The 16703-nt window shown below is 38.5% G+C and overlaps 1 protein-coding gene across 5 annotated transcripts in view; it reads right to left on the reverse strand.

The window, feature by feature from the left end:
• LOC102107587 (ubiquitin-conjugating enzyme E2 E2) overlaps positions 1 to 16703 on the reverse strand; it is a 202395-nt gene that overhangs the window by 34123 nt on the left and 151569 nt on the right. For all 5 annotated transcript variants that reach the window (XM_088055437.1, XM_088055428.1, XM_088055420.1 and 2 more), the window contains one exon: positions 2536 to 2668. In XM_088055437.1, coding sequence (XP_087911563.1) covers positions 2536 to 2668 — 133 coding nt within the window. The remainder of the gene's footprint in view (positions 1 to 2535; positions 2669 to 16703) is intronic.

Genomic DNA, 16703 nt, shown 5'->3' on the forward strand with positions numbered 1-16703 from the left:
GCTGCTTTATTCAAGGGATTTCCCTAACTATTTCACCTATGCATGAGTTTCATAAGGTCTGGAAAATAGGTGTAATGACATAGCAGTAGTTTGCGAGGTCATACAGCAGAACTGAAAATAGGGGTCATTTAGAGCTGTGGCTAAAGCAAATAAAGTGAGAATCCATGTGTATAACACATACTTATGACACAGTTATATCTGACATGAGTCCCTCGTGCACACACACTCATTGCTTTCTTACAGATGACAATTTCCCTCATCATAAATACTGGCCCTTTAGTAATACAATATGGCATCATCAATTCTCTTATCCTTTATCAAGCAGTACATTTTCATATGATTTATATGCACACATTTCTTACAGTGACAACTGGCATCAAGATAAAGGCAGACAACAAAATCTATTACGAAGCAGGACAAGAACCACCTCTTCGCTTGACGTTTCATTAATAAGCAATGCACAGCTGCATTACTCATATCTCAAAATAACACAGTTGCTGAGCACAACTGAGTGCAGATTGAAAAAGACTTTACCTTGTGGTGAAAAAGCAAACTGGACCTTCAACTTCTGTTTTAAAAGAGTGTCTATTGTATACCCTCCCTCAAGACTCAACAGACTCAACAGAGAGAATGACAAAAGACCTCCCTGTAAATTTGCTTTCAGAGCTAGTTCTTAGGTACTACTCCTCTTGAAGAGAACTTCAAGCTCTATTTTATATGCCATAAAGCCATTTTATCCCCTAATTAATACAATTTTAATTTTTTTGGGGGGACTGAATGTAACCCTTGCATGGTAGCTATTGCAAACAGACTAAGCCCAAGAAAGAAGTAAATAAATAAGGCTTGTTAAAACAGACCTTGTACAGACTGTGGGCTGGGCTGGGGGGAGGCAGGAAGAACAGGACAGGGGGAAGAACAGAACAGGACTGACCCTGGCTCAGCGTGCCCAGAGCTTTAACAAACTGAAGGAGACATTATAAAGTTTCAAATTCTTTCTTCACTGTGTAACAGCTGCCTAAATCTGAAACTGTGCTGTCAGCAAGGTGTACAACTCCTCCAACACCTCTCAATGACATCAAGGCTTCTCTAAACTGGAGCACTAAAAGTGGGAAACAAACTGGCTCTAATACTGCTTCACTCACCCATCTTTACGTTACTGGCTGGGAAAGTCCAATTTACAGAATGGTAAGTGCTTTGCTTTCCCATCTCTCATTTGTTTCACAAAACTTTTCTTGATAATATCAATGTTACTACTACTACTACTACTGTAAACATTACCACTGTGGTATTATAATTCTCTATATAAGCACTTATATTTCAATAATCTACTCAAAGTAATTGAATAGGAATTGGCTTCTCTCTCTTTTAATGCAATATCCTTTGATTATGGACCAACATGGCAGACTCATCCTTTCATAAATGGGTCAGAAACAGGGTAAATATTTTTGATCTCACAGTTCCTTCCATGGGGATCATCCAGACACACTCTCCAGAGTGGCAAGGTGAACAATGCACCTCTTTTTATTTTGTTTCATGGAAGACAGCCCCTTCAATTTATTTGATTATATTAACAGCTCTGCAGGATAAATTTTCCTGGTTTCTGTTCCTATAAGCGAACATGTATGTTAAGATTTGCACTCAGTCCTCCAGAAAAGGTCTTCCAAGCACCTTGTACCTGACATTGGTAATTCCCTCTCTCTGTAGGCCAGAGGATGCATTTTGGGAGGATGTTTGCCTTTTTCATAAATATATTAAGCAGGTGGTTTGCAACAATCCTGTGATCAAGCAATAAAGTCCCATTCTAACATCCTCCTCAGCAATTATTTCTACTGCTTACAGATGATGTTCTGTATTGCCACATTCCACCCATTTCTGTTTGTGCAGTCTTCCTAACCACTAGATTTTTCATGTTTGACATTTCAAGTTGATCACAGTAACGATCTGTCACCTTCATGTTATTCATACAGTTCTCTGTTTCTGGCTGGTATCATTATACACAGCATCATAAAAAGAACCTCTAAGGATTTCTGTAAATCTCTGTCACTCCAGTTTCTTGATTTTGGTGCCATATTTCCACATTCTTCCAGAAAACGGATGTAAAGCAATTACTTATAATATCTTGCACCTGCAGATATTATATGGGGTAGTGAAATAAGTGCATATTTTTGTCCAGACAGCCATATAAGCCTGGTAAATTATATAGGTCAACAGAAAAGATTAACTATCTTCAGCTACTTATAAAGGGTGCAACTCAGTTATAAGCACTTTTATGTTAGAAACAAATCCAGATTTAACAAACAACCACTGGAAATCATGCAACCTTTTTCTAAATAAATCCATATCCATTCACCTATACCAGCATCATGCAAGAAAATTTTAGCCAGTTATATAAATTCTATCAAAAGAGTCAAGTTTAAAAATTCAATATTGCTTTGAAAGTTTTATGTTTCATCCTAAAATGATATACCAACATACACATTAAAAAAAATCAGGAGGAAAAGACTCCTATCAGACTTTGAATATCCTTCTACTAACCTTGGGTGGTTTAAAGGGATAGTCCGGTGAAAAGGTTATGTCAAGGAAGAAAACTCCACCTTCATATACAGACCCTGGAGGCCCCAGTATAGTTGACCTCCATTCATAAATGTTGTCTCCTTTGGGTCCAGCACTAAAATAGAAAACAAAAATATAACATAATAACCACATACAATCAAGGATATACTGCAGCAATTATACTCTACCAGTAGTACCCCTGGTTTTGCGGTAACACCAGAAACTAAAATTGTGTATCACGTACATTAAGTTAGTCCCCAATAGAACATGCATCTGTTGTCCTAAGCTCTGTCAGAGAAGTGATATATTCAGCCTGGAAGAAGTATTAAAATCACATCATAAATTATTCAGATGAGCACAGAAAAATTCCCAACTGTCTTATCTCAAATATTTTAGTGGGCAGATGTGAAGTATTTACAGTGCAAGGAGACAGAGACTTTGCTGAGATGTCTTGTCACTGTCTTGCTTCACAAGCCATCCTATTTTCACCTACCTCCCCATCCACCTACCTCCTCAGTCAGTAGCAGTGTAATTACACACACTACGCAGACTGTACTAAGCAGGGTACACCCAACCTTGCAGCTGCACTTGTTCCTAACCTAAGGTCTCCAGTTACGACCACAGAAGGCTGCCTTTTTTTTTTTCCCCCTCTCTTAAAAATAATATAAACAGGAACTGGCTTACGTTAATTATGTTAAAACCAACAGGAAGTGTTGGATTATCTTAATTCAAAGTCCTTGGTTAAAAACACAGTACTGAAATACTATTTAAAATGTACAAAATGTAATCCTGTATGAAACAAAAAAAAAATCTCTCCTTCGTATGGTGAATTCCTGAAAAAGATGAAATAAAATACTAACTAATAAAAGTTCTTGGACATGACTCTTCTAAAAGCCAACACAGCCTCCTTTCATACAATATAATGCCTGTCCATACAAATATGTATTTTACTCAGGATGGCCTCTTAAAGCATATGTTGACTTTTTTCTGTTCACAGCCTGCTGATTACAGTCACTGATACAGGACCTGAATTTTAATTAGGATCAATTGTAATGGTGACTTCCAGATATCTGATTAATATAGTTCAGAGGAAGGCAGTGCTGGTAGATATCTCAAAAAAGTGATGTGGTATTGTCTTAAGGCATTTCTTGTGAAACAATTCTTGTTATGTTTGCAGTGAAGGTTTCTGCAGCGTACAGGGGTTTGTGGAATCACTCTGTGTGTAGAACAGCTGAAAGCTCTTGGCTGTGCTCCATGCCTTACAATGTACCCAAGGCATACAATTATTATATGACATCATGTCATGTTCACTGCTCAACTATTCGTTTTGTTCACTGCAAGTTAATAAAACCCGCTTTCACCTGCAATTCCTTGGGCTCCCTTCATTAAAACTTCTGACTGCACGATTCCCTGACTACAGCTGCACAACTTAGTCCTGTGCAGAGCACTTCATTAGTCATGGTACCTACATCCATTTTATACAATGGCTATTAATGCTTCTTGGCTTTCTAAACTACCTCGCCTTCTCAACAATAATGGGTTACAGAGACCATAACATTATGGAACATTCATTTTCTTTCAGCCATAGTAACAAAACTAGCAATTGTTTTAAAGATAAAAATCTGGCTTTTTAAGTGGCACAATAGCAGAAGTGTTGCCGTCCATATTTCACAGTGTCGATAATACATCAGGTTGCTAGCTGCCAAACAAATTTAATTTACCCAGTTCTCAGTTTGCATTAACCTTTGAATAATAAAGCACAGCTGAGACTGCTGTAAGAAACAAACCAGAGAATGAATAATTAAAACCACCTCCACTGCCTTTAGAAAGACCAATCCTGAGTCAACAGGGAAGGTTTAATTGTGACTGAACTAGGCATTAAGGGGCTAATTGAACTCTTTATAAGCCCAAACAAATGCAGTCCCACATCACTGGTATGGTATACAATGTTCACAGAAAATGAAACTCCTAAAAAAAAAAACAAAAAAAAAAACCCCAAAAAAAAACGGTAGGCAATTATTTCAAATAGAAAAGACAAGAAGCAAGGCAAGTCTGAATCTTACACCAAAAAAAGCCCATAATATGTGAAAGGAATCCCTTCTCATTTTCTGCAGGAAAATGTTCTAACACTTAAAGAAGCAATTCCTCAGTCGATGCCAACAGGTTAAAATGGAAGTGATATAAATGTCATTTGCAGAGAAATGGTTGGAAGTAAGTAACAAAAGCTAGTCCTAGATCTTTCAAAACTTATTTAGTCAGGAGGTTGGGCCCTTTCTGGATTTGACTGAGGCTCACTTTTTTGATCAGAACTCGCTCTGATATTGGCAATTTCATACTGTATATTATTTTTATTTGTTTTGCCTATTTATTTAATTGCATTAACATTTGAAATGAGCAGTCATTAATTAGAATAGTTGGAAAACGCTCCATCTGCCAGTTGAACTGTTTCGGCACGTCCAGCTACAAGCCCAGGCTGATCACATTCTGAGGATGCTGATTACCATTAATTGAAGGTTTTCTTTGCAAATGAGAGATGAAGCTTTATTAAGTATTATTATTAATTTGAAGAATAGCTTAAATTGTATGGAGTGTGGGAAGACTGCTGTTATTGAGGCTGCCTGTTTGAGTGCTTGCTGGCAGCAGGGCTGCTCAGCCATGTGAAATACCAGCCCATGTGCACAGGCAACAGCTGGTATTAAGGGCAACAGCATGCACAAGCATCACGGTTTTTCATTTGTGCATTAATAACACAAAAAGTTTGACAGGTGTATCATCTTTGTTTTCCTTCTTTCTTAATTGTTAAGCCTTTTATTTATCCACATTACTGGCAACCCAACAGGCTTCACCAGAGAAAATTCCCACATGTGCAAGACCTCAGCCAGAGCCTTATTCTATAAGGTTTAAAATGCAAGAGGATTTAATTACCCTTCTCTCTACATGGATATCTGCCCAACACACTGAAGCCCAAATGTTTTACATTCAGTATGATTTATATTCCAGCTCTATTAAAGTCACTGGCAACCGAAGCACAGATCTCAAAGAAAGTGCATCAAACAGCTCAGTGCCTGAAGTTCTGTGATCTCTGGAAGACCAGATTCAGATGTGCACCCTCCCTCAGCAAAAGGCAGGCTAAATCTGTCCTGAACTCAGCTGACCTGCGGCCAGAGCACACTCGTGCTGCCTGTGACGAACCTACTGCTACAGCAGTCAGCTCCAAGGGAGAGAGAGATAACGGTGGCTGGGCAGCTCCAGGAGGAAGTAGATGAGCTATAAGGTGGTTAGGAGGACAGGTCTCCTGTCAGAGCAGCAGTGCAGCATCCCAGTGTGAGCAGAGATGCTGACATCCCAGGGACTCTGCAGGGCGGGGCAACCAAGGACCCAGCAGAGAGGTCGTAGTGTGGCTCTGGAACTGCTGTTCCCTACGTTTCCAGTGTTACCTCCCAGGTGGGATATGTAACACAGAACCAAGGAGGTGCAGCTGAGCCCCTGGAGACTTGAAGTTATTAATGGCTTGCCAAGAGCCAGCTGTCTCTGCTGCTACTATTCCCCTACAGCTGATGAGACCATCCACAGAATACTGTATTTCACCTCTGCGGAGGTTTGCTCAGTGGAAGAGCTGGAATAGGTGGACATGGAGCCAGTTTTCTTCCAGAATGACATCCATATGAGTGCATGAAATTCAGGACAAAGGAGTGAAAACACGGAAAACGTGTTTTTCTTCTTTTTATTTCACTCTCCTTTGCCTCTCCTGCATTTCAGTTCTGCTTTGGTTTCCCACAGATACTTGCAGATGAAATGTATGGACATCAGTTACAGTTAATAGCAAAACACTTTAAATTCTACCAGAACTGAATTAACTTTGCTTTAAATATGCTCACCACATGGAGTATTTTCCATTCCCTCAATATGTTTTAGGCAGGCAGCCACTTGAAAGTAGTGCTGCTAAAAACTGCTTGTCCAGTGCAATGCATTATAAACACCCAGCTTTCCCTGCATTTAAAACATCCTAAAATATTAAATGCAAAATAATGTATTAGGAGAGTTGTGTAAAAACAACAGGATCCATGAGATACACCAGATGTAAATCTATCTGGAGAAGTTATTAAAGTGCAGTTGATTTTTAGCTGTCATTTGTATACAAATGTACTTAATTTCCAGAGAATGATTTAAATAAGTGAAAATACAGAAGGTCAAAAAAATAAGAATGTCTACCTTGATTATCTAGTAGTCATACAGAACAGATTAGTCAAACAAAAAGTTATCATCTTTAATTTACCTTACATTTTTTGATGAGGGGGTCACGCCCTTTCCCAGTGTCTATGACTAGAGGTAGCATGAACTCGTGGTGTATTTCTGGTAAGGCAGAAAATGAAGACTGTTTCAGTGTCTTCCCTTCTGTTCTTGGGCTCTGAAACCTTCTGGAATCCACCATTAAAGTGGATTCTCTTTAACATGAGGGAAAGGCAAGCCTGTAGCACGAAACAGGTAGGATTTTAACTTCAGGGGTTTTCTAGATCTGATACATGAACAACGCATGGCAGGGAACTGATCAGGCCAAATAAAATAGGAAAGCATATTGGTTGGAGTCCTTCCTATTCCTCAGGACTCAGAAATAAATGGAAAGATTCTTGTGGAGTGTGTGAGTTTTTAACAGCGAGGAATAAAGCAGAACCAGGATATCATCCTAACGCCCGTGAACTCACTTTCCATGGAATTGTTTATGACAATTTACTCCTATTATTGCAGTATGTAATCTGCATTGCCTGGGCACGCAGAAACACACATCAGAACCAGGGTGCACTCCGTGGAGGATGCAGTCCCTTTCAACTAATTTTGGTAACTTACAACAGTTGGAGAAAGAAGGACACATGCAAGGCTCTTTCTCTTCCTTGTCTTTCACTGTGCAGAGCCTTGGCTCCAATGTTTAGGAGTTTTCCCCTCTGAGGAGAGAAGCTCATGAAAGAATGATCTCCTTTTCTAAGTATTACAACAGTTTCTTGCAATCCCATTTCTTGCACATCTAACAGATACGCAGGAGCAGATCCTGCCTCTAGCTGCTTTCTGCCAATGCTTCTGGGAAGCCACTTGCCTAGAGGGCAAAGTGGATACAAAAGTATCAGAAGATTGGCAAAATAATTTCAGAGCACAGCTGGTGTGCGGAGAGAAGATGGATGTGGCAAACCAGAAGACTGCAGATTCAGCTTTCAACGAGATACATCTCTTGAGAAGCAGATATGAAGCTTCATTAAAATAAACTCAGAATATTCTCTGCTCTCTGTTTTGAACACGATGCCAATAAATGAAACTTGTTATAAGTAAAAGTGTTGCTTTGGTCTGCACCACAGCTCAAGGCTGACCCTGCGCTTGGGGACAACCATGAGATGAGCAGTGGGAAAGAGATGTGCTGGGGAAGTGGTTGCTGGATCATCTCAATCTGGGAAGAAGCAAATCAGCAGCAGCTATGCTGATACCTCACCAGCTGATTCACACCCACCTCCACAACCCACCCAGCCCTATTCAACAAAAAACAAAAAGTGCCATACAGAAGCAGTGGCACCACAGTCCAGTAAGCCACTACCATCTTTCTGTAACTTTGGAATGGATGCAGACAGTATTAGGATACAGATGGTGCCCGCAGTACAGGTTATCTGCTCAATTTCTTCTGCCCAGTACTCTGTCCTCTGGAGCCTGGAAGCCCATCTGACCCACCACCTCTAGAGCTTCTTACTCCCTTGTAACTGGCTATTATTATTTGTAGTGCATGTATTTTCTAGTTTCTTCCCCACCCTCTCTCTGTATGGTGACAATTCATTGCTCCTTCATCATGGTGGATCCTTCCTCACTTCAGGCACATGCAGATCCCACTCCTCCTAACCCTGCTTCTTTTTCCCTCCTCAAAAGCCATCAACACATCCTGCTATTTTTTCACCTTTTTCCAGAAGTGAAGAGTGGGGTGAAAAATGGTACAGCGGTGTTTATTATTACAGTACAGTAATTTTGTTTCCTTCCTTCCCTGGAAAATGAAGAGCAAGCAGAGTGGGAACTGCAGCAACAGTGGTGTAGGGATGGGAAAGGGAGTCACAGCTGCCTACCCAGATGCTACAGTGATGTCAGAAGGTACTTTGGTAAATGTAGATAATAAACAGTTGCCACAGCAGCCAAAAGAAAAACAAAACAAAAACAAAGAGATAGCAGCGAGCACTGAGACTGCCTGTGGCAATGGGCACTGTTGTGTGGTTAATAATACCTCTGCTATGAATAAAATTAGCAGGCTGGTCTCCAGGCAGTAAAATCAAAGAACAATTAAAGAATAAACCCTTCCAGTATTAGAGATAAGTGCTTACTTGGGCTATAATACTGATGACTTACATTTTCCTCAAGAAATAAAACCCCACTTTTAGAATGCATAGTATTTTTTTTTAATGTCTTTTTTTTCCCCCTGAAAATCTGATGAAAATCTCCAAAATCTTCCTTTTCTAGTAATCAATTAAATAATTTATTAAAACTATCATCATCTCAATTCCTTCATTTAGAATGGTGCAAAGAAGTGCCATGATTAAAATGTTGGAAGATGCTCATTGCTCTTACCAGCTATAATCTAGACCAAACCTAGAAACTTTTCAGCATTAAATCTGAGGCTCAAGAGACTCTAAGTAGTCCAAGTAAATTAACCCTTTACTCTAAGTAAATGGCAATACATAGTCTATGAAAAAATATATTTTCATATATTTATATAAAATATGAACATTTTAAAAGAGCTGTTCGTTTTACTTGAAATACGCTCAACAGTTAGTGAAAAATCTTGCCTTACCATGATGTAAGACTTGAATTTGGGTCTATGCTAGAGCCAGTATTTTTGGTCACCCTACAATATAAATGGGCATTTATGTTTTATATATGTGGGAATATCAATATTATTAGATGAGGTAAGTATGATTTTTGAGTAGGTATCTTTCATTAGACTTAATTATTTATAATGGAAACAGAGGTTGAAGTGATTGAGCCACTTGCCACTCAGAAAGGCTTTGGCAGAGAGAGACAAATCAGACAAATCACTTACACCACTTCGTTCCCATTGCGATGAGAGAATTCAGCTGAAAATTTTGAATCAGACTTTCTTCCAGTTCTTTCAGTTTTCTGCTTGAGACCATCTTTCATTAAGGAACATTTTTGGTTTTTTTTTTTAAAGTACTTTTAGGCAAGCAGCAAGGGAAGGAGGATATTATGACATTTTCCTAAAGTCAGGCTGCAATTCTTTCAGTGGTTATATCCTGCTCTTATTATGTGCTTTCTATTGAAGCCACTTACTGTTTTCATGTACACTTTGGAATCAATATGTTTGTGGTATACTTGACTGGAAGAACATATAGGAAAAGTTATCCCAGTGAGCTGCCAAAGGAACAATAATGTATTACAGGGTATTGCTTGACATTGCTTCTTATGCTTATTGAGACCACTGGAATTCAGTATGGTACAGCATTTTTTAATTGTCAGTCTTCTGTAATTTTAGCAAGGTATTTCTAGAGGTTTTTTTATCATCCAAAGTGAGATGCAGTTTAACTTTAGGGCTTTCTGTCTCTTTCTTTCTTGCAGCAAACCTGCAGCACACTGGGTCAATGTGCCCAAAGTCTGTATGAAGCAAATCCTTTTACTTGTAATAAATTTTATCTGCCCTCCTGTCCCAGGAGCCATTAAAAATTATTGGCTGGAGCTGCGAAGCTGTGTTGTCTTTAAAATTAGTAAGCTTGGGCCACAGTATTATTATCAAATAGATTAAGACCAAAGGAAGTATCACTTAGTTGATTTTGTTATTTGCTTCTAAATAATATTGCAAAAAATTATTAGAAGTATCCTGGTGCTTTAGCAGGCTGGTATTATTCAAAGAGTACTTTGATGCTTTTATTCTCCAAAGCCCTGTCCTCAGAGCATTCCTGAGATAGAAACCATCATGAAGAGAACTGCTTCTTAATGCACAAAATAGTTATTTATATTATACTATCTACAGCAATTTATTCACTGCAAACACCATTACACAGTGTATGATCACAGCATGCTGAGTATTCACAATGAGATTTTAAAAATGGCAATTTTGTTAAGTATTTTCTTCTTTGTTCAGCTGAAGAAAATTACATAAAACCCTTCACAGAAGGCTTGCCTTGCTCAGAGTAGGAAACAATCATTTGCCTCCTATTACATACCCATGGGCTCAATTCCCTTTTGCCACATCTTTTGTTTCTTTTCCTTTTAAAGTAATACCAGTATCTGAAGTTCCAGCTCTTTTAAACTACCAAAAATTGACTGTGTAGTTTTAAAAAGATAAAATATTTTTCAGCCTCATTTGTCTCTATGGGAAATTGTATCAAGAATAATTTGTAGCCCTATTTTAGTAAAAGAGAAAACCACAAGTAACTAGGAATAAAAAACGCTACAGAAGAATGAATAGGCTGTCCTGGGACCTTCTAACATGACCTCCAATCTTGCAAGCTGTCAAATGATATTGTTTCCATGCTACTCCTAATTTCCTTTTCCTTGATTTTTTTCTTTCCTGGGATTGTAATTTATTTTTCAAAATAGAACTACTTTTTAATTTCACATTTCCCTTTGCTGACAACAGTTGTAATTTACCATTATCTCTTCTCTACGTTAATCAGAATCCATGACATGCAACAGTGGGGTGGCACCACCAGGCACTGTATTTTTAAATTCTAAATCTAATTTAAAAGGATGAGGTGACTAAGAGCAGACAGATAACACAAAAACCCCAGAGCAGCTCGAAGATTTAAGAGGTGTAGTAGGGAAGAAAGCATTCTTTAAAACAGCATTGACTTTTTAGTTTCTGTGGAAACCTTACAGGCAATGCAGGAGGGAGAGGTACACAGGACTAAAGCAGACCAGCTCAAACATACTAGAAAGACTTCTCATGAATGGGTAGAGCACACTGAAAGCTTTGGATTTGAAATGCATTTGATATATTGATTTGATCACTAATAAAAAAATGATGGCAAATTCTCGCTTTTTATCAGAAATGATGAAGAATGACAAAAAAGCCACACACGATGTATTAGTGATGAATGGATCAACTGAACTTCAACTAACATGTCCTTCACTTTAAGATAATGGACTGCTGATTTCATGTCAGAAATGTTTTAAAGTTGTATCCAAAAAAGATTTTTACACTAGTGTACTTTTAAAAATATTAGTGTAAAAATACTCTGTGGTAGTCAGACATTTCAGCAACTGAGAATTATTTAGACAGGATTATTTCTAATATATGGACACCCACACCTTATGATTATTATGAATGCTACAAGCAAGGCAGTATATTGTTCAATGTCTGCATATTTTCTCTTCCTCAGAAAGCTGGTCTTCTGGCTGGCCCACTAGTCACTGAATCTTTCCCCAGCTCACAAATGGTCTATCCAATGGCCTCTAAAGAAGTTTGATTTGTTTAAGACTGTAATCTTTAAGAGTCCTTAAGCAGTTGTCTAAATAAGAGCCTAGAAATTTTGAAACCTTATGTTTCAAAAGATAATTTTGCAACTTTTTATTCTGAAGGGCCCGATTCAGAGATTTCCTTTTGTGACACTTTATAGAGACTTTAGTTTTTACACATAAGCTGCTTGTAAAACTGTTCCAAATTTATCTCAAGCATACAATATAGCTGTATAACGCACAAGTCTGCTTGTGTCCATTTTGTAAACAGAGGAACAGGCTTGGATACAGGCCCTTCATTTCAGTGGGAGATTCACACATGCTTACACGTGAAATGCTTGCTTACACAAGGAAACAATTCTTTATTATGGCACAGATTAACTAACATGATGTTAAACACATTATAAAACAAGTCATTTCCTCCTGAGTAAACAAGCCTATAAAGCCAACAGGCACAGAAAAAGGAAATTTGATTCTGAAATCCATATACTTCAAAAGCAGATTCCTTTTATTTAGTCAATTTAGTTGAGAGGCTGTCTTATTTCTCCAGATCTCTGGTAAACAGAAGAAAACACACTTTGAAATTACTGGCAAATGGACACGTTTTCACAACCTTTTCCCCTTAATTTGAAATTATTCTCTTACTTCAAATATGGAGACCAGCCACAGGTCCAAGGTGAAAGAAAGCTTGAAATGTCTCAACCCTTGCTTGAGACTGATTTCCCCCACTGCAGCCCACACTCTGACTTGTCGGAAGAAACCACCATTTATAGGCAATTTTCTTAGCAGTGTCCGAGGTATGAACTTTACACCACTTGAATGACCAGCCAAAATGAATGGGGACGTGCCAGAGTCAGACTGGGACCCAGTAATGTGGCTCCTTCTTAGACTGCAGAATATTGCTGAGACTTTTTAATGTCTCTGGGGTGAGGGGACTTATCTGGATACACGACAGGTTAAAACAGAAAATTAAATATAAAGGAATTTATTGTATTTTCATCAGTGTCATTTTCTCCTAGGATATTTTGGGAGAGTCTTTAGGTTAGGAAGGGGCTTATGTAGGAAGTCTTCTGAAGTGGCTGGAATCCTCTCAAAATCAGACCTGGAGCTACCAAGTGTTGCTACAATAGTCCCAAAAATGGTTATGCCACAGACTTCACTCTAAGACCAGGATTGTTCCAATGTGTTTTTCAGTAAAGGGGAGCTCACCTGAGGCAACTGAGGCTACATTCTTCTCAGTACACACACCTCCACGGTGCCCCATGGATCAGAATTTCTGATTAGAAAACCGTTCCTACAAATGGCTTTGTTTCATCCCTGCCTGTATTTAAAAGCAGGACTGAAAAATACAAAGTGGTTCTGAGAAGAATGATGGCAAAATTGGTTTAAGAAAAGGACACTTTCTTGTCATATAAAGGTCATGACAATAGTATGGCTGGAAGGAGAAGTCCTCTGCCTGTATTCTCAGGACGGGAAGGCAAACACCCAGTGGGCAGGTACCTGCTGGTAAAAGCAGTCTTCACCTTAGAGCTGGAGTTGAGGAACTCAGAGCTCTGTAAAATTCCTCTCAAGATTTCAGGTGCCACTTGCACCACTTTCAGGGCCTCACACATGATCTACATGAGAAATGACACCTTAGCTAATGATGAATCCACATAATTAGTAAGAGGGAACCAGCATGCTAATCTGTAAGTCATAATCAAAGACTCTGTTAAAGAAGAACTAAACATCACACTCTTAAGGCAGGCTTTTTTTATAATCACTGTGTATGTTCCCTACATCAAGATAAAATACCAACAACAGTTGAAATTGCCATTTTAATTTCCTTGGCAACAACAACTTGGAATCCTTACTCACACAGACAGTTTTTGCATAATAAAAATTACATTTGTATTGTTTTCTTTCCCATTTTCAGTTCCAGCTCATCTCTTTGGCTCAGCTGCTGGTGATACCTGCTCTCATCATTGTTTATTTACTCACAGTATTACTGTCTGCACTAAGTGACAAGCAGCTGGTCTTTGAGTCAGAGCTACCACGATGAGGAGAACCGTGGAACACTACGCTAGTCATGCAGAAATTCCCAATTCAAAAATAACATGTGGCTTAACCTATGAATGCCAGAGCTGCATTACTTATCTTTATCATGTGCTACTGCTTATCTTTATTGTCCTAATCATGCTTGTTTAAATCTTGTGTATTCAAAGAAAGCAGCTGGAGCAAATGGCTGTGAGCTACACAAGTGTTCATCCTGATTTCAGTCCTGGCCTAGATGGCTCCTGCCCATGCTGTTTGTACTTGGAGACTCTTTGCTGGTCTGCCTCTAATGAATAGTTTTGTTACAAATCGCTCAGACAAACACACCGAGTCCTAAGATTATCACTGCTGATTCCAGCCTTGCTGGCAATGGATGGAGGGGGAAACACTCTGGCTGCATGTGCCAGGTCTTGGTGGAGGCCCTGAGAACGCCACGGGAACACATGCCAGACAGCTGCCTGTTTTTACTGGCTGTTCACCCATTAATTAGGGGTGTATCTCTACTAATTGCAGTAACAACTGGTCAGGTACTCTTCACAAACACCATACTTGGTGTAAAAGCTTTAACACAAAAATGCCTTGGTCTCTGTTTTCTAATGCAAAGGGAAGGCATGGTGGAGAAAATCCAAGCCATATTACCATTTAAGTAACTTGGATATGACCAAAGTCACCAATGGTTCACCTGTACTGCTTGTGATAATTTAGTAGAAACCCAGCTGGCTGAGAAAGACTTGAAATTTACCACTTTATGTATTAAGAGGAAAAAGTGTTCCTCTGTCAGATCATACTGAATCACAACAATGTGCATATGTATTCTCATCACAGTTTCTGCGCTTTTACTGGTTTTGATGCCTTCAAAATTATCTTTTTTTTAAATTAATGTACTTGCCAATTGTACATTCTGGAAGGGAGAGCAGCTGTTTCCTCACAACTGTATGCATAGCCTTTTGAAGAAAATTTTGTTTATTAATAGTAATCTGTTTCTCATAGCTTTGCAATTTCTTAGATAATAGGGTAAAACACAATCTTCCTTTCATGTTCTCTGCATAGTGAAGAGACAGATGCAATTGCAACAGACTACTTATGCTGAGGGCAAAACTTAGTACTGCTTAATGTGACTTAATGACTAAAAAATGTGTATCATTTATAGATGACATCTAGTACTCTGCTAAGTTGTTATTATTATGGTCAATGAATATTCTTCCCTGCTGGTTAGTAAAAGGCTTGGAATTAAATCTGTTTTTATTTTACTTGTTCAAGCAGACACACTGAAAGCAACTGAGCTACCCACATAAGAAATGCAAATGGGATTTAGTCTTTATTCCCAATCTTTTTCTAAACAGAAGCTCACATATAACAATATACATATTAACTTGAAACACAGAACTGAGAGAAAGGGAAAAAAAAAAACCTCAGGACTGAAGAAAGGCTATTTTACAGCTACATAGACATGTAAACACCTCCAGGAACTTTGCTTAATAAGGCCAGCTACTTTCAGCTATCACTTCACCGCCCATGACAATCTTTGCATGAAAACATTTCTTTCTCCCCCAGGCAACACTATCAAGTTAGTGCAGTTCCCTCGAAATACATAAATGCTGTATTTAAAATTAAATGTATAGCATATGGAGGACTGGAGCTGTGCTCTGGAAAGCAACCCCTCACCCACCCAAAGGCACTCGGGTACACAGACATACATCCCGCCGTGAAACGTGGTAAATGTGACTGGGAAAATGTCAGAATACGGAAATTTCCTGTAGATTTTAACTCTCATCAAGACACACTCTGGTGTAAAAGCCACCACAGGGTCCACAGCTGATCCTGAATAACCTCAGAACATGATGTACACAAGGAAGAAGTCAACTCAGCAGTGTTTAATACATGAGCACTCTTCCCCTTATGGAATACATTACTCGGCTTTTCCTAATGATACTGAATTGATTTACATGTTAATTCACCAAACTAGGTGCATCCAATCCCAAAACAGAGAAACTGTGAGTGACACACAGCTTTCCTGGGAAATCAAGGCTCAGTTCTGTGTACTCAAGTGTAGATCTGGGTTTCAGTGATACCAGGGATAAAACTCTCACTGACTTCAATACAGTTCACAACAGAGAGCATTTACAAACCACTTATAAGAACATAAAATGTGCATGATGTAGTGCCTGAAATTTTAAAATCACCTATTTTTAATGAATCCTGTGGAAAAAAAAGAGTCTTCTATGTATAATTGTACATTCAAATTTATGTTGACCTACTTTAAATTGTTTTCAGTTTACCATGTTAGGAAAAATATTCTAAAACTGTAACCTCAGGTGATCAAAAAACCCCCACCCCAAACCTTCAAAATCAAAAAGCAGGGTATAGTGGCTTGGTCCCTGAAACCAACAAGCTTTGATCAAGATTTTTTTTTTGTTGCAGCAGTATTTCAGAATCACATGAAAACATGAACCACGCTTGTTGGCTGACTTCCATTCCCATCACTTTAGAGGGAGTCTGTGTTTGTGCAGAATGATTTAAATACAATTCTCTGACATTCAGAACTGAAATGTCTGTTCCTGTGTGAAATAAGAGAACTCATTAACTTGAGAAGTCTATTAACTTGTTTAACAAATCTAGATGTATTACATTTTTGGTGTACATTTCTTCATAAACTAATACTACCTATTTAAAGAATATTTATA

This window comes from Pseudopodoces humilis, chromosome 1, assembly GCF_049639895.1.
Source record: "Pseudopodoces humilis isolate 2021_Gansu_Grassland_sample_001 chromosome 1, ASM4963989v1, whole genome shotgun sequence".
In the NCBI taxonomy this organism is placed as follows: Eukaryota; Metazoa; Chordata; class Aves; order Passeriformes; family Paridae; genus Pseudopodoces; species Pseudopodoces humilis.